Source organism: Camponotus vicinus, unplaced genomic scaffold, assembly GCF_025532165.1.
Source record: "Camponotus vicinus isolate PSW18456_S1 unplaced genomic scaffold, iyCamVici1.0 SCAF_12, whole genome shotgun sequence".
Lineage (NCBI taxonomy): Eukaryota > Metazoa > Arthropoda > Insecta > Hymenoptera > Formicidae > Camponotus > Camponotus vicinus.
In genome coordinates this window covers 5,143,659-5,163,446 of record NW_028141948.1, presented here as the reverse complement: position 1 = coordinate 5,163,446, position 19,788 = coordinate 5,143,659, and the positions used below count along the sequence as shown (strand labels likewise).

The window sequence follows — 19,788 nt, the reverse complement described above, 5'->3', positions numbered from 1 at the left end:
TATTAAATTTAAATGTCAAAAATTTTTGTCGCCTCTCCATATTTCTAGGTTAAATAGGTTACTCGATTACTAGTACTGCCAGCACTGAAGTAGTGTTCCGTTTTGAATATCGTATTCGTACTTGCAATACGCTCTCACAAAATGGAACGCTGTTGATAGTATGCTTCATAACGTAACGATTACAGCGCTGGCAGTGAATTTTGGAACACAGCTTAGGTTAGGTTAGGTTAGGTTAGTTTAACTTATAATTTCAAAAAAATTATATCTATAATTTACATTCGTTTTTCAATTGCTTATTTTATTTTGCACAATTTTTACTAACTTATATTCCTTTTTCTAAGTATATAAATTGTCGACATAATATAAATGAATATTTACTACACACACACACATATATATATATATATGTGTGTGTGTGTGTGTGTGTGTGTGTGTGTGTGTGTGTGTGTGTGTGTGTGTGTGTATATGTATATATGTATATATGTATATATGTATATGTGTATATATATATATATATATATATATATATATATATATATATATATATATGTATATATGTAATATTTATAATATATATATTGACTTATGCTGTAGATGATACAGCTAATTTCTTCAAATGTTCCATGAATACTTGTAAGCTAACATCATCCGTCAAAACAGGCGCCCCACTCTCCTAAAAACAAAATAAGATAATTTATTATTGCGCTAAATAATGTGCTAAATTTATGATTGTTTTTTAATATTTTCAATGTTTATATGAATAAGTTGTGGTATAGCTGTCTAATACATACATACATACACACACACACACATATATATATATATATATATATACAGGGTGTCCGATTCGTGAGGGACCAAACGAAAAATGAAGATAGATTGAGTCAAGCTAAGAAGAAAAGTCCTCTACCATTTTGCAAAATTCGCAATAATTAAGTAATAAGCAAAAATGTCACATGAAGGTTAATTTTTTAAATGAACCCCCTATTTTTTATTATGTATTCTTATAGCTTATCTCGAGAGCTTTCCAAAACACTATAATAAAGTATTTCTTCATTGAGTACTTTTCGAGTTATGAGGCTTGAAATAATTTCTTAATTTTACATAAACCATAAAATATCTAGTAAAATATTCATTTTTCGATTATCTTACCTTAATACTTTTATATACAAAACAATGAGAGGAATCAATTGGTGTAAAGAAAAAACATAGTTGTTTTTAAGAAAAAATATGTAATTGTTAATTGCAAATTACATTTTTTTTTTTAAACAACTATGTTTTTTCTTTACACCAATTGATTCCTCTCATTGTTTTGTATATAAAAATATTAAGGTAAGATAATCGAAAAATGAATATTTTGAAAAGTACTCAATGAAGAAATACTTTATTATAGTGTTTTGGAAAGCTCTCGAGATAAGCTATAAGAATACATAATAAAAAATAGGGGGATTCATTTAAAAAATTAAAGGTAACCTTCATGTGACATTTTTGCTTATTACTTAATAATTATTGCGAATTTTGCAAAATGGTAGAGGACTTTTCTTCTTAGTTTGACCCAATCTATCATCACTTTTCGTTTGGTCCCTTACGAATCAGACACCCTGTGTGTGTGTGTATATATATACAGGGTGGGCCATTTTAATCTATGCACCCAAATTTCTTTGTACCTAAGACAGATACGGAAAAATGATTCAGACAAAAGTTGTTTGGTTTCGAGGATGCCATAAGATGGTATCATTCGTTTGACCTTGAAGAGTTATTTGAAGGTCACATGAAGGTCACCTTCAATTTCTTAAATGGAACCTACTATTTGTCATTGCATATTCTTGTAGCTTATCTCGAGAGCTTTCCAAAACACTATAATTAAGTACTTTTTTGTTAAGTACTTTTTGAGTTATGAGGCTTGAAATAATTTCTTAATTTTACATAAACCGTAAAAAAAATATCTTGTAAAATATTCATTTTTCGATTATCTTATCTTAATACTTTTATGTACAAAATAATGAGAGGAATCAATTGGTGTAAAGAAAACACATAGTTGTTTTTAAGAAAAAATATGGAATTGTTAATTGCAAATTACATATTTTTTCTTCAAAACAACTATGTGTTTTTTTTACACCAGTTGATTCCTCTCATTATTTTGTACGTAAAAGTATTAAGGTAAGATAATCAAAAAAAGGAATATTTTACAAGATATTTTACGGTTTATGTAAAATTAAGAAATTATTTCAAGCCTCATAACTCAAAAAGTACTTAACAAAAAAGTACTTAATTATAGTGTTTTGGAAAGCTCTCGGGATAAGCTACAAGAATATACAATGACAAATAGTAGGTTCCATTTAAGAAATTGAAGGTGACCTTCATGTGACCTTCAAATAACTCTTCAAGGTCAAACCAATGATACCATCTTATGGCCCCCTCGAAACCAAACAACTTTTGTCTGAATCATTTTTCCGTATCTGTCTTAGGTACAAAGAAATTTGGGTGCATAGATTAAAATGGCCCACCCTGTATATATACACAGGGTGATTCTGAACAAACGTTTGTCTTTAAAATATCAAATTCTTGAATGAATTCTAAGACGATTTTTCATCTTGCAAAATTTTGCCCGGAGCTTAGTTTTTATACTATAAAGGAAAATAGTTAACTACTTACGGAACGAGTACAAGAGGTAGGCAGGGACGGCGCGATATAGGCGATTACGTGAGGCACTCGCCGCGATCAGCTGATTGCTATGCGCGATGACTGTAACAATCAGTGTGTGTGAGAGAATGTGTACGCGCGCGCGCGCACGCACACACACACACACACACACACACACACTGATTGTTACAGTCATCGCGTATAGCAATCAGCTGATCGCGGCGAGCACCCCACGTAATCGCCTATATCGCGCCGTCCCTGCCTATCTCTTGTACTCGTTCCGTAAGTAGTTAACTATTTTCCTTTATAGTATAAAAACTAAGCTCCGGGCAAAATTTTGCAAGAGGAAAAATCGTCTTAGAATTCATTCAAGAATTTGATATTTTAAGGACAAACGTTTGTTCAGAATCACCCTGTATATGTATATATATATATATATATATATATATATATATATATATATATATATATATATACAGGGTAGACCATTTTAATCAATACACGCGAATATCTCGAAAAGGAAGTTTTTTCAAAAAATGTTTCAGACAAAAGTTGTATGGTTTCGAAAGAGACATAAGATGGTGCCATTAGTTTGACCTTGAAGAGTCACCTGAAGGTCACGTGAAGGTCACCTCCAACTTTTTAAATGGGACACCCTATATGCTTTTGCATATTCTTGTAGCTTATCTCGAGAGTTTTCCAAAACACTATAATTAAGTTAGTTTTCATTAAGTACTTTTCGAGTTATGAAGCTTGAAAACATTTCTTAATTTTACATAAACCGTCATAAAATATCTTGTAAAATATTCATTTTTCGATTATCGTACCTTAATACTTTTATGCACAAAAAAATGAGAGGAATCAATTGGTGTAAAAAAAACACATAGTTGTTTCGTAGAAAAAAAATGTAATTTGCAATTAACAATTACATATTTTTTCTTCGAAACAACTATGTGTTTTCTTTACACCAATTGATTCCTCTCATTATTTTGTGCATAAAAGGTATCTTACCTTAAATATTAAGGTAAGATAATCGAAAAATGAATATTTTACAAGATATTTTACGGTTTATGTAAAATTAAGAAATGTTTTCAAGCTTCATAACTCGAAAAGTACTTAATGAAAACTAACTTAATTATAGTATTTTGGAAAGCTCTCGAGATAAGCTACAAGAATATGCAAAAGCATATAGGGTGTCCTATTTAAAAAGTTGGAGGTGACTTCACGTGACCTTCAGGTTTTCAAGGTCAAACTAATGGCACCATCTTATGTCCCCCTCGAAACCATACAACTTTTGTCTGAAACATTTTTTGAAAAAACTTCTTCTTTTCGAGATATTCGCGTGTATTGATTAAAGTGGTCTACCCTGTATATAAAATAATTTATTTATAAATTAAAATATTTAATTAGAAATATATATTTTTTTAGTTTACTTGGTTTAATTATCTAAAATATTTCAATTTTTTCTAAAGTATATTCAAAGTATGTATTATAGAATATAAGAAAGAAAAACATAGAAGAAAAATGAAGGAAGAAATATTTATGCAAAAATTTCTTTAACAAAACAAAATATATTTTAGGCAGTTAAGAAAATTAAAACTTTTAATTTGAAATTTTTCAATATTAGTAAAAAGAAAATGTATGAAAATATCAAAAATTTTTTTAAAACTTAAATTCTTCGATAGATTCGAAACAAATTTATCCTTAATTTTTTTACAGTGATCTAATTATATATGCATTTTACACTAAAAATTTACTTAATAAAAGAATAAAGTTTTAAAAATTGTCTATCTTTAAAGTATGTCAAAATGATTATAAATATGTTGAAAGAGGGTGACACCCGATTGACCACGTCGCCAATTGGCCAATTCAAAATAGGACTCTTTGATTGGTCAGTCTTTGCTGGTTACCCTAAGTACAGGTTGATATAATTGGCTGTGGTCAATCGCAACGTGGTCAAACGAGGCACTCCCTTGAAAGATCAATCTATAATATTTTTCACAAATTTGAAGTATGTTGCACATATGTTAAGAAAACAGATAATTTATATTTAGAAAGATAAATTTTTAATTTCTTTTAAATTTCCCACCACCAGGTATATGTATATGTACACATACGTGCGCGCACACACACTTACACACACACACACATACATATGTGTCTTAAATTACAATTATTTCTATAATAATTATTAAGAATTATTATAATGTCACTTTATGCGATCTGTAAAAATAATTAGTAGAATCTTAATATAATTAAAATATCAAAATACATCTATATCATTGTAAATTTATTAAGATTTATTTTTACATAATTCGCATAATAATATACCAGCAATATTCGATTCATTTTTATATTGAAAAAATCCATGCAAAAATAGGTAAAATAAAATATGAAAGAAAAATTTTTTTTGAACAAAACCTTATACGAAAAAATTTTCTTATATTTTCTATTTTTCTTCCCATTTTTGTATGAGAAATTATTTATATCTTTTGCTCGTATTATTTTTTTTTACCCATACTATATACAATTATAAAATTATTATATATTTTCTATGGCCTTTTTTAAATGAAATAAGATAATTTAAAAAGTACTAAAATACACTAATAAAAAATTAATAAATTATAAGAAAATCAATGAAATGCATTTGCATATGAATATCAATCTGTTAATCTTAAATAATCCAATCACCAAAGCAGCTAAGCAAATAGAGGAAAAAAAATTAAATAAAATAACACACCCCGTTAGGTATCGGCATCCCCTATAGTTCACAGCATCATGGTAACATAAAATAAAAATATTAATTACAAGTGGTATTATACATGAACATTCATAAAAATTATTTATACTTCTTTCAATTCCTAATTCTTTAATCTATTTGAAATTAAATTATTCATTTCATAATTTCATAATAGAAGTTTAATATTACCTCAGATTTTTTTATAATTTATAATTTTTAATATTTTCTTATAATCGAATTTTATAGATTAAAATTCTCCAAGTATTATAATATCAGAGAAGAATGAGAAGTGTCACGGCCCGCTTTTAGGTGATCCTTGAAAGCGATACGCCCTCTGTGGACCTTAAAAACATGCACCTAAACTACGAAGCCAAGGTACACGAATGTTCTCAGAGGGTAACATATAAGGTGCACAATTTCTGGTTCTATTCCGTGCTATGTACACAAAATGTCGGAAGCACCAGTGCTGTATAGTAAGGTGCTTACGTATATCAAATAAATTTTAATATAAATGAGAAATGACGAATTTGCGATCCCCCCCCCTCTCTCTCTCTGAATAATTAAAGAGAATAATTAAAGAGAAGCAAAATGATGATAGTAAATCACGAAAAAGAGGAAAAAAAGGAGGTTCTGTAATAATTGAAACAGATAAAAAAACATATGAATTAATATTGAGTAAAGGAAAACTAAGTGTAGGATGGAATAAGTGCCCTGTGTTTAATCATATTAGCGTTAAAAGATGTTTTAAATGCTGGGGTTATTTTCATATTGCGAAAAATTGTACTCGAGATGAAACTTGCCACAAATGTGCCGGGAAACATAAAGCATTTGAATGCAGGGAAACCAAAAAGAGATGCGTAAACTGTATGTTTAAAATTCAAGCATACAACTTGGAGATAAGTGATGAGCACGATGCGCTTGATCCGCAATGTCCAACATTCAGGAGGGCGATACAGGAAGAGAAGAGGAGAGTCGGCTGGGAGGATACGAAATAGCAATCACAGAAGAAAGAAGAATTAATATTATATACAAATGCGCAAAGTCTGTTAGCGCATAAAGATACAGCATCAGATTATGAAGAGATTGAATCCTGCAATTGTAGCATTATCTGAGACGAGATTGACTGCTGAAGTTGAAGATAGTGAGGTGAATGTTCCAGGTTATAGTATAATTAGATGCGATGCAGAAAATAGAAATACAGGAGGAGCAATTTTATATGTAAGATGCGATGTTAAGTATAAAATATTACTGACGAAAAAAATAATTTCGAATTGCTGGTGTGTTGCAATAGAAATAAAAGAAAAAATGTATAAAGGTACGATAATGGTAGTGTATTACTCACCGAGTGCATCAGACGCTGATTTTGTTAGATTTTTAGAGGATACTGTAGAGGAACTAACAACAAAGGGAGATTGTATGGTATTAGGAGATTTTAATATAGACTTTATGGTAGACTCGTTCTATACAAAGAAATTGCAAAACCTAATGTTGAGTCTAGGTATGAAACAGTATGTTAATAAACCGACGAGAGTCACAAAGGATAGTCAAACAATTATTGATCTACTTTTTGCTAATAATAAAGTGCAATTACAGGTAATTCATGAACTTAAAATAACAGATCATGCGTGGCTAAAAATCGTGTTATATTTAAATACAATTAAAAGTAAGTATAGAGAATTTAATGCCAGAGACTATAGTAAATTTAGTATAGATGAATTTAGTAGTCTAGTGGAAAACAGAATGGGGGGAGGTCAAGATTTGGAAGTAAATAGGAGAGCGAAAAAATTTGTTGATAGCATAGTAGAGGCACTGGACATTATAGCACCTAAGAAAAAGTTTAGAATTCCAAAAGTTTGGGAAGGGAAACAATGGTTTTCAGATGATATAAGAGAAGCAGCAAATAAAAGGGATGAAGCATATAATAAGGCAGTGTACGACAATATGGAACAGAATTGGTTGCAGTTTAAAACTGAAAGAAATGCGGTAGTTAAATTAATCAGGGAAAAGAAGAAGGAATACTATGAAGATATGATAGATAGTAATAAAGAAAACCCTACGAAAATGTGGAAAACTTTGAAAGAATTAATTAGAGGAGAATCAAGGGGTACAAAAGATATAGATAATATAGATTTTGAGATAATAGACGACATTAACGGATGTAATATAGCTGATAAATTCAACATATATTACGTACAAAGTATTAGTAAATTAGTGAAATCTATAAATATTGATAAGTCTAGAGATACGGGTAGAAGAATTGTTTATGCTATTGACAATACAGGAATTGTAGAAAACTTTGAGATGATTAATGTAAAGGATTTAGAGGAAATTGTTATGAGATTACCAAAAAAGAAAGGGACGGAAAAAGGAATAACTAGCGATGTATTAAAGTCAACGTTTAATGTAATAAAAGAAGAGTTTGTTGAAGTAATAAATAATTCTTTGAGGGAAGGTTGCTGTCCAGAGAGTTGGAAAACATCAACGATAATACCGATTCCAAAAATAGAAAAAGCTAAAAAAGCAAGTGAATATAGACCTATTAATATGCTACCAATATATGAGAAAGTGTTAGAATTAGTGGTAAAGAAGCAAATTGAAATGTATCTGGAATCTAATAGTATTATAACAGAACATCAATCAGGTTTTAGAAAACAGTATTCGTGTGAAACGGCAATTCAAACTGTTGTTGACGAATGGAAATTAATAGTTAGCGAAGGAAAAATGGTTGGAGTAATATTTATGGATCTTAAGCGAGCTTTCGAAACAATAGATAGAAAAAGATTAATAGAAAAATTATATCAATATGGAATGAAAGGGATGGTTTTAGAATGGTTAAAATCATACTTAAATAATAGAACGCAGCAGGTTCGTTTCAACGATAAATGGTCTAAATTAATGCCACTGAATATGGAGTGCCGCAAGGATCTGTACTAGGACCCTTGTTATTTATTGTATATATTAATGATATAATTAAAATTTGTCCTGAAGGATGTAGTATAAAAATGTTTGCGGATGATACATTAATATATGTAGTTGGTGAAAGTAGTGAGCAGTTAGAGTCAGAAATGAATATGGCATTTAATATGGTAGAAAAATGGATGAATACAAATAAATTGAAAATGAATGCAGGACAAACGAAATATATGATAGTTAAGAGTGTAAGAAAGGAACTGAAAGGAAATATTGTATTAAAATGCTTGGATGGAACTGAGATAGAACGAGTAGAGATAATGAAATACCTAGGAATAATTATTGATGATAAACTTCGATTTAAAGATCATTGTGACTATATGTTAAAAAAGATAGGAAAGAAGACGAGTTTTTTAAATAGAATAGGAAATTGTATATCGGCATATACTAGATGTATTGTATATAAGGCAATCACATAGCACCTCACTTCGAATATTGTGCAACGTTGTTAATGGATATGGGAGAAACACAGCTGGATAAATTGCAAGTAGCGCAAAATCGGGCAATGAGGGTTATATTACAGTGTGATAGGTATACCAAAGTGGAACATATGCTGCAAGCGTTGCAGTTCATGTCCGTAAGACAGAGGCTATACTATAATGTATGTTTATTTATTTTTAAGATTGTAAGGAATTTGCTGACAGAGCAGCTACGAAATAGACTAGAAATAGTAGGAAATGTAAGTGAAAGACAAACTCGACAGGCCGGAGATATTGCAATACAATTTCGCAGAACAAGAAGTGCGCAAAAGAGTATGTTTTATGAAGGAGTGAAACTATATGATTTACCAGCCGAAATGAAACATTGTGATAGGATCGAACCATTTAAGCGAATGTTAAAGGAATATATATTATTTAATGTTATTTAATGTATTTTAAAATTGTATACTACAAATAGCTGAGAAAGCTAATAAAGGTCAATCAATCAATCAAAAATCTCTCTCTCTCTCTCTCTCTCTATATATATATATATATAGGGTGTCCTAGACCACCCGTACACCCCTTTTCTTTCAAAAACTAAGCATCTTAGAGAAAAACGTTTTCGACAAAAGTTGTATGGTTTCGAGGGGGCCATAAGATGGTACCATTGGTTTGACCTTGAAGAGTCATTTGAAGGTCACGTGAAGGTCACTTCAATTTTTTTAAATGGAACATCCTATATATTTTTGCACATTCTTGTAGCTTATCTCGATAGCTTTCCAAAACACTATAATTAAGTACCTTTTCGTTAAGTACTTTTTGAGTTATGAGGCTTGAAATAATTTCTTAATTTTACATAAATCGTAAAATATCTTGTAAAATATTCATTTTTCGATTATCTTACCTTAATACTTTTATGTACAAAATAATGAGAGGAATCAATTGGTGTAAAGAAAACACATAGTTGTTTTTAAGAAAAAATATGGAATTGTTAATTGCAAATTACATTTTTTTTTTCGAAACAATTATGTTGTTTCTTTACACCAATTGATTCCTCTCTGATTATTTTGTACATAAAAGTATTAAGGTAAGATAATCGAAAAAAGAATATTTTACAAGATATTTTACGGTTTATGTAAAATTAAGAAATGATTTCAAGCCTCATAACTCGGAAAGTACTTAATGAAAACTAACTTAATTATAGTGTTTTGGAAAGCTCTCGAGATGAGTTACAAGAATATGTAATAAAAAATAGGGAGTTCCATTTAAAAAATCCAAAGTGACCTTGCCCTGACCTTGACAACGCCACCCAAGGTCAAATCAATGGTACCCTCTTATGTCCCCCTTCAAGCCATACAACTTATATCTGAAACATTTTTCGATTTAATGCAGTGTTTCTGAGATATTCGCGTGTATTGATTAAAATGGTCTACCTTATATATATATATATATATATATATATACAGGGTGAGCCATTTTAATTAACGCACGCAATTATTTCGGAAACAAAGCATTTTAGAGAAAAATGTTTCAGACAAAAGTTTTATGGTTTCGAGGGGGCCATAAGATGGTATCATTGGTTTGACCTTGAAGAGTTATTTGAAGGTCACATGAAGGTCACCTTCAATTTCTTAGATGGAACCTACTATTTGTCATTGCATATTCTTGTAGCTTATCTCGAGAGCTTTCCAAAACACTATAATTAAGTACCTTTTCGTTAAGTACTTTTTGAGTTATGAGGCTTGAAATAATTTCTTAATTTTACATAAACCGTAAAATATCTTGTAAAATATTCATTTTTCGATTATCTTACCTTAATACTTTTACGTACAAAATAATGAGAGGAATCAACTGGTGTAAAGAAAACACATAGTTGTTTTGAAGAAAAAATATGTAATTTGCAATTAACAATTTCATATTTTTTCTTAAAAACAACTATGTGTTTTCTTTACACCAATTGATTCCTCTCATTATTTTGTACGTAAAAGTATTAAGGTAAGATAATCGAAAAATGAATATTTTACAAGATATTTTACGGTTTATGTAAAATTAAGAAATTATTTCAAGCCTCATAACTCAAAAAGTACTTAACGAAAAGGTACTTAATTATAGTGTTTTGGAAAGCTCTCGAGATAAGCTACAAGAGTGTGCAAAAATATATAGGGTGTTCCATTTAAAAAAATTGAAGTGACCTTCACGTGACCTTCAAATGACTCTTCAGTGTCAAACCTGTTTTCGAAATAATTGCGTGCGTTAATTAAAATGGCTCACCCTGTATATATATATATATATATATATATATATACAGGGTGAGCCATTTTAATTAACGCACGCAATTATTTCGAAAACAAAGCATTTTAGAGAAAAATGTTTCAGACAAAAGTTTTATGGTTTCGAGGGGGCCATAAGATGGTATCATTGGTTTGACACTGAAGAGTCATTTGAAGGTCACGTGAAGGTCACTTCAATTTTTTTAAATGGAACACCCTATATATTTTTGCTATGTATATATATATATGTATATATATATATATATATATATATATATATATAGAGAGAGAGAGAGAGAGAGAGAGAGAGAGAGAGAGAGAGGATCGCAAATTCGTCATTTCTCATTTATATTAAAATTTATTTGATATACGTAAGCGCCTTGCCATACAGCACTGGTGCTACCGACATTTTGTGCACATAGGACGGAATAGAACCAGAAATTGTGCACCTTATATGTTACTCTCTGAGAACATTCGTGCACCTTGGCTTCGTAGTTTAGGTGCACATTTTTAAGATCCACAGAGGGCGTATCGCTTTCAGGGATCACTTAAAAGCGGGCCGTGATACCTCTCATTCTTCTCTCTGATAAAATATACATATACAGGGTGTCCCAGACCACCCGTACACCCCTTTTAAAATGAAAATAAATGGCTTTTATAAAAAATCGCGAACAATTTTTAAGTAAATCGGGTGCCTCTGTCAATCTTACGGTTTCAGTCTTACAGTTACTTTCAAGGTCAATTTTAAGATTGATACATGCACTTTCAGAAAAAACGGTTGATACAAAAGTTTCTTATTTTTTCACGCACAATTCGAATTTGTAATAAAAAGTACCATGTTCCTCTAAAAAAATTCAACTTCCGATCCGGATGGCGTATTTCCGGTCGGAATCAAAAGTTGAAAATATCACCATTTGATAGAGCGTACCCGATTTACTTAAAAATTGTTCGCGATTTTTTATAAAAGCCATTTATTTTCATTTTAAAAGGGGTGCACGGGTAGTCTGGGACACCCTGTATATGTGTGTATATTAATAAGTGCGAAAAATTTTAGGAGATGATTCTTTGTTGAAAATTAAGGGGGTTTTTTTATATCAACATATACTCCTACATCCCTCCCTGTGGAATCACACTCCTCCAAAAATGGAAATAAAAATTAGGTTTTTATTTTTTTTCTCAAATTTAGAACAAGTTAAAGAAATGAAACTAGGATATTTTCTACTAGTAAAAAAGTTATTTATTAATATTTTTTTTCAACTTCCCGTATTGTTATAAGGGGCTGAAACTAGCAACCTCTATTCAATTTTTTATTAGAACTTTTTAATGGACCGGAATATGATCATTTAAAAATATGCATTAAAAAGTTTGATTTATTTAGAATCTTTGTTCTTTTATTTTTTTCATAAAATCAATAGTTTTCAAGGAAAAAAAAAATAAAATACGTTATCGTGCACAGCACGATGTTAAATAGCATAGGTTTCGAATTACGAGAAGTTAATTTTTAAAATAAAAATAAAATTAGAGTAAAGGTTGGGAAAATTAGAACAAAAACAAAATTATAATAAAAACCTAAAAAATAAAAACCTAATTTTTACCCCCATTTTTGAAGGAGTGTAACTCCACAGGGAGGGATGTAAGAGTATATATTTATATGAAAAACCCTCCTTAATTTTCGACAAAGAATCAACTCCTAAAATTTTTCGCACTTATTAAGAAACACCCTATATATATATATACACATATACAGGGTATCTCTGAGCACTCCATCACGCACTTGTGAGGAGGTAGAGCGCAGTAAATTAAATAAAGAAGTCCTATTCCATGTAACGATTTTTGCAATAATAATAGAAATATTAATTATTAAAATCGGACAAATGAGAGAAGCGCTCGACCGCTCGAGCTATAGCACGGCCCACCGTGTCAACCGGAGCGCGGCAAAACTGGCGATAGCGCCGATAGCGGTAACCACGGGTAGCGGCGCGCTGTCCCTCCCGTCGTCGCGCGCCAGCAGATGTCTGACACGGCAATGTCTGACACGGTGGGCCGTGCTATAGCCCGAGCGGTCGAGCGCTTCTCTCATTCGTCCGATTTTAATAATTAATATTTTTATTATTATTGCAAAAATCGTTACATGGAATAGAACTTCTTTATTTAATTTACTGCGCTTTACCTCCTCACAAATGCGTGATGGAGTGCTCAGGGACACCTTATATATATTACAATAAGTGAAAAGGATTTCTGAAAGAATTTACAAGAATAAAATAAACACAAATTTTTATAATTTTTTTTATACGTCAACATTATTTTAATAAAAATTTTAATTTATATGGTTTCAAAGAAGATATTAAGGAAATAATAGTTGTTAAAAATAACCATTGACATTAATGTCAACAAATGTATTTTAAATGTTAAATTTATTTTGATGATTAATTTATTTTGAATGGTAATTTTAATTTTATGAAATTTTGCATGTGTGATTTTCAAGCATATGATATATATTTAAGTAAAATAATACAATTTGAAAATTGAAATGTTTAATAACTTTATTATAAGTAATTTTATTATGCATGGTTTTATAATAATATAAAAAGTAAAACCGGCTTTTAATTTTAGGAAAATGTACGTAATAACTTTTCATATTTTTAACTTCTATAATCATTTAAAATACTATATATTAAATCATCTAAAATAAATAATCTAAAAATTATATATTAACACATATAATAAAATTAAAAAATTACTAATATTTATTTTCATCATCATGTAACCAATGTTAAATTAATTATAGAATCTATCAATAAGGTTCTTAGATGTTGTACCGAATGTCTTTTATAATAAATTTTGATAAAATCTATTATTTCTATTATTTTCTTTCATGACAAATTATTTTATTAAAATAAAATATCAAAATATTAAATATATTTACTTACCGCACCATAAGCATACATATTATTGTGAGTCTGACTTGGATTGACTTTACTCAATAAAAATCTAGCTTGAGAACCACCTTGCTCTGTATCAATATATCGAGGTGCGGGAAATCTACCAGCTAAGATTTCAGCTGCATCATCAACAGGCGCTGCTAATAATTGTCGGAAATTTTCATATTCTGGCAGATCTTGATATTTTGATTGTCGCCATTGTGCAATAGTCTGTAAAAATAAATTTCAAAATAATATACATTAGTGAATAAATTTCTTTCTGAGTTTTATATACAATCAAAATTTAGAAATAAATAATATTTTTAGATATATCGATATATTTATCTATTTACCATTTATTTATTTATTTTAAAAGTCTCATAATCTTAATCATTCAATACTTAAAATTTTTGTAACATTTATAGTGTCATAATAAAATTGTACAATGACATTAATCGCTAATATTGCCCGGATTGGATAAACTTTATCATGAAACAATAGAAAAAGTGTTTACAATTCAAAAGATTGTATTTTTAAATAAATAATTATATATTAGCTACAAATTCTTGCATTTAAGATTTTATGCACACATTATACTCAGATATATGTATAATATACATGTAGACATACATGACTATAAATATAAATATGTATATAAAAATTAAAAACTGAAATTAACTCTACACTAAACCAAAACAAATTTTCGCAGAATATTGATAGTTTACTCCATATGGCATTATGTTTAGACTTATATTTGATATAATTTACGCACACACACACACGCACAATATAATATAAATATAATATAAATATAATTAAAATATAATAAAATAATATAAAAAAATAATTAATGATAGTAAAAAGATAATGTTTTCTGTAATTTTTTTTATCTTTATTCTTTAGTGAAATATATATATATATATATATATATATATATATATATATATATATATATATATATACAGGGTGTCCCATTTTAAAAGTTCCACTCTCATAACTTTTTAGGATCAACGTTTGAAGGAAAACGACTCGGATAAAAGTTGTAGGGAACAAAGGGGGCTATCTAATAGTGATCTTGGATTCGACATTAAAGGTCATTTTCAAGGTCATTTGAAGGTCAACTTCCGTTTTTTAAATGGGAACCCCTATTTTTTATTACTTATTCTTGTAGCTATTCTTGTAGCACCCAAGGTTAAACTCATAGCGCTAGTAAATAGATCTTTTGAAATCCTACAACTTTGGTTCGAAACATTTTTCTCAGAAACGTTTCGTTTTCGAGATATTTGACCGTTTCCAGACTTTTCTAACACCCTGTATATATTCTCTGTTATAACTTATTAGCGACATAAAATATATTTTTTTTGTATATATTGCATTTCAAATAGATTTAATATATGTTAATTTAATACTGTTATACTTACCTCTCCATGAAATATAAGTATTTGAAAAAATGTATCCATTAATAAAATTCTCTCAGGCTGAATAGATGAAGTATCTAATAATACTGGTTCTGGAGGGCCATTAAATCCATAACTGTATAAAATTGGCTGAACCATAATTAAAGAATTTGTTAAATCTTCACGCATAAGCATATGTCTAGAATGTCAAAAAATATATATTGATATATGAAATATGAGAACTAAATGTATCAATAAGTTTTAAATATATCATGTGTTTTATAAAAATAAAATAACAATTTACCTATAAAAACTAGTTTCATCTGGAGAATTATTGAATACTTGTAAGAATTGTGATCTGCGTAAATGATACATAAATTGTGGATACAAGGAAAAATTTTCTGCCAATCTAAAGCTATTTGGATCATCTTTTGCATATTCTCCAAATTTTTGACACTGCAATAATAAGATTTTACACCTCAAAATATATAGATACAATATATATTTATGTGTAAATCTATATGTATAAACATATAAAGTTTAAGCTTTATATTAAGTGTAATTGGGCACAATTTTAATGATAGAAACTACTAACAAGTCTAATCAGCATACGATCAACCCATCTTAAAACATCTGGACCATCATCACTTTCTGCTCTAAATACAGCTAAACGTGACATGAGAACAGCTGCTGCTTCCTGATCAAATCCTGCGCTTACATGATGCAAAGATGACGATGCATCTGCCCAACTGATAATTAAAGATATTCCTATAGTATCATAAATATTTATAATATTATCGCATATAATGTATAATAAAAAATATATTTACTTTCTTGCAATAGTAGTAACTCTAATTCGCCTTTGTCCATTACTATGTTGATATTGGGTAATGAATTGAATACAGCCTCTTCCACCTTGCGGAATTGGGGCTGTATGTTGATTTACAACTTCAAAGAATAATGCTGTTGTTGTAGATGGTGTCAATGAACAAAATTTCCACTGACAAGTACCACCTAAACCTACTTCTTGTTCTCCAACACTTGATCCTTTCACTCCCAATGATACGCAAGGTCCAATTGCTCCAGAAACTTTAATTTCCCGAGATGTTTTTACTTCTAAGGTTGCATTGAATGCCATTTTCAAATCACCCTTGGCATCTTTAGCAAATACTCGTTGAAAAGTTTGTTTGAATAATGAAGAATTAAATGAATCCCCCATCACCTTATGACCACCAGTAGAGTTGCAACATTGTCGCATTTCTAATAAACCAGTTTGGTCAAGAGCACAAGAATAAATATCTATTATATGGCCATTAGTTGCAGCACGTGATGCAAGTGCATCATAATGCTTAGTTGCCTTTTTCATATGCTTAGCATTATCCTTTTGAATATCATGATGTGATCTGATTGGTTGTCGTAAATCATCAGTTACAACTTGGCCAGGTCCTTGAGAACATGGTCCGCCAACAAATAGCATAATCCTTAAATACATTGATGGCATTATATGTAGGATTACAATGAAAAACGTAACATATATACATCATATTACAACATATAAATACCTAGCACCAGTATTTGCATAACTAGCTTCTAAGAGACCCGTGGCGACTGCCAATGCCACACCTGTAGATCGCAATGAACGTTTCCCTGGCCCAACAGGCCATGGGTCACGTTGCAATTCTCCTAAAAGATCTGTCAAACTCATATCACACTTATGTACTGGTTGCAAAAAGCGATTAGCAGCTGGCAATAGTTGCGCGCCAGGTCCTCTTGGTTGATTTGGATTTTGTCCAGGAATTGGTCTACCTATACCTATCAAAATGTAATGTGAATAAAATGCAATAAAGTAATCATGAAGAACAATGACTAATATAGTAAATATAACTTGGGACTTATTGTATTCGTACCTAACATATCTTGAACTTGTTTTGGTTGAAGATCCTTTGTGCCACGAAATACATAACTTTTACTACAACCATCACATCCTAATTCATGAACTTGAACCATTTTGCCAAATGTGATAAGACCAATAAGAGCATTGGGTGGAAGCAGAGACAATGACATTTGTAATGAATCTTTAAGTGCCCCTAATTCTTCATCATCCAGACATGTATCCACAACAAGTAGAAATATTGGTGGCAAACATTGGGCACGCTAAACAATACATATAAATACATACAATTGGACACAGATACAATAATATATAAATAATATATATTTAAATAATATATATTTAAAATAATATATATCATAAATTTATATATAATAAAAACTATAATAAATCATGTAATGTCAATAAATGATAATAAAAAATAATGTTCTTAAGAATCGAATCTTAAAAAAAGTAAAATCAAAAATATTTGTTTCATAATATAACTATTCAACATATATAACACATATATAACACTACTATTCAAATAAATGTATACATTTTGATCATTTATATATATTTCCCTTATTTCTTATTTCGAAGAATTTCCTTATAAATTCTTTTTGCAAGGTTTTTTTCTCATAATTATTAATATAATTCACAATATGCGTATTAATATAATTTAACTTTAAAAAAAATAATATATAATAATAATACAAATTTAGAATTTATTGAAATATAAAAATACCTTTAAAATATTTTTATGAATACTATATGCTCCTAATAAATATTTTGACTACTTTTTAAATTATCTTATATGATATAGACAGAAAATTACAAGAGAATTATGTATTAAATAAAATACGAATTTAAATGAAGTAATAAAGAATATGAATGTAAATACATCATAATAAAATAAAGAAACACATTAAAATATACTTTAATTTCTAATAGAAATAAATACTTTAATATTTTTCAAAATGTTTCTTGTGATAAATAAAAAATGATTTTTACTCTATTCATTTATAATACCTTATTACTTACCATTATTGTATACTCGATTGTTGAAAACATTGGAATAAGTTCAGCTGGCTGATGCTGTTCTGAAATTGCAGCATATTGTGGTGGAAACTAAAAAAAAATGAACATACATGAAAAATATACATGAATATATTATACAGATTATATATACATTATATTGTATACATGTGTGTATGTGTATAGCATATATATGCTGTGTATATACATACATACTATAATATAACACAAGATTAAAATCTTATGATATACAATCTAAATCATATTATTTTAGTCATTTTTATCAAAGATACATCAAGGATCTATAGCTTACTATTCTGCTGAGTTTACTTCCAAAATTGAACAATTGCTAGCTTAAATTTAATTAAGTTAAACTCAATCTAGCTAAAATGATTTAGCTTAAAAGAAAATGGATAGAATTTTTTCTTACAGGATTTCTCTGAAAGCAAAAATTGCAGACCCATAATTTTGCACGATAGTCTACTTGACATAATGGATTTAAAATAGCTCTGCAAGTAGATCTTGTACATAAAACTGGATCATATTGAATTGGCGGAAGATCTACTCGTTCCTTAATTGGTTGATACAAAGTACCCAATGGTACAACTAATCTAGTAGCATCAATACGCGATGAGGGCCAAACATTCCATGTGAAACGCACACCGTCACGATCTTCATTTTGTTGAATAAAATCTTCATATGTTGTCATAATGCTGTAAAAAAAATATACAAAAGATAATTAATATATTTTCTTACAATATAGAGTTTAATTTTTTTACACATATATACATATATATATATATATAACTATATTTTTAACATTATTTTTTCTTTTTTTAATATAATTATTTCATATAACATAAGTGCAGAATAATGGATAAATTTCCAAAAGAGTAGATATCAAGAATACAAAAAATTGTTGTAGTAAATTAATCACAAATTAACAAATACTTACAATTATCTTTAAAGAAAATAGCACAAGTTAATTAGCACTGTTCATGAATACAATTTTATCATCAACCTCCCACTATGAAATGTATTGTTTAATTAAGAAAATAATAATTTTCTCTTTTACATACACTTTCCAAGCCACGTCATTTGTGACTACTTGGATTTAACGCATGCGTAGAATAGCCGAATTCAGCGGACTCAATCGCTAAGCAACAATCGAACATGATTGGTTTTTACTTTCAGATCCGGCCAGTCAGCGTCAATTACATCAGAAATTCTAATAACGTTGTCCAACTGTTGAGTCCGAATGTGGCCAATGGCCGCATTCAGCGGACGTAAAGACATGTCTTTACGTTACGATTTCTTCTGTGCGTTGACTGAAGTTTAATTTTACGTACGGAGTTAAATTTACGATTTATACTTAACGTAACGTAATGCGATACGGAACACCTTGTGCGGAGGCCCTTAAGGTGGAAGCACATAAAATTGCATAGGCGCATAACCATAAGCATAAGAAAATTGATTGGTTCATTTTCTTATGCATATATTTGTGGACCAATCAATTTCTT

General features: G+C 29.4%; 1 protein-coding gene across 3 annotated transcripts; it reads right to left on the bottom strand.

The window, feature by feature from the left end:
- Nucleotides 1-277: 277 nt before the first annotated feature.
- On the bottom strand, nucleotides 278-19,611 carry Sec23 (transport protein Sec23). 3 transcript variants are annotated; one of them, XM_083084036.1, is made up of 12 exons: nucleotides 19,348-19,611; nucleotides 18,699-18,981; nucleotides 18,275-18,361; nucleotides 17,268-17,514; nucleotides 16,923-17,172; nucleotides 16,191-16,841; nucleotides 15,956-16,109; nucleotides 15,665-15,816; nucleotides 15,385-15,559; nucleotides 13,973-14,194; nucleotides 5,384-5,404; nucleotides 278-673 (listed from the first exon to the last, which is right to left on the bottom strand). In XM_083084036.1, exons 2-12 carry the CDS (start codon nucleotides 18,975-18,977, stop codon nucleotides 584-586), a joined length of 2,328 nt encoding a protein of 775 aa, XP_082940162.1. In that variant the 5' UTR covers nucleotides 18,978-18,981; nucleotides 19,348-19,611; the 3' UTR covers nucleotides 278-583. The 3 variants fall into 3 exon arrangements, with proteins under 3 accessions (XP_082940162.1, XP_082940161.1, XP_082940163.1); XM_083084035.1 differs by having other exon boundaries at nucleotides 19,224-19,392; XM_083084037.1 differs by lacking the exon at nucleotides 5,384-5,404 and having other exon boundaries at nucleotides 19,224-19,392.
- Between the last annotated feature and the right edge of the window lie 177 nt (nucleotides 19,612-19,788).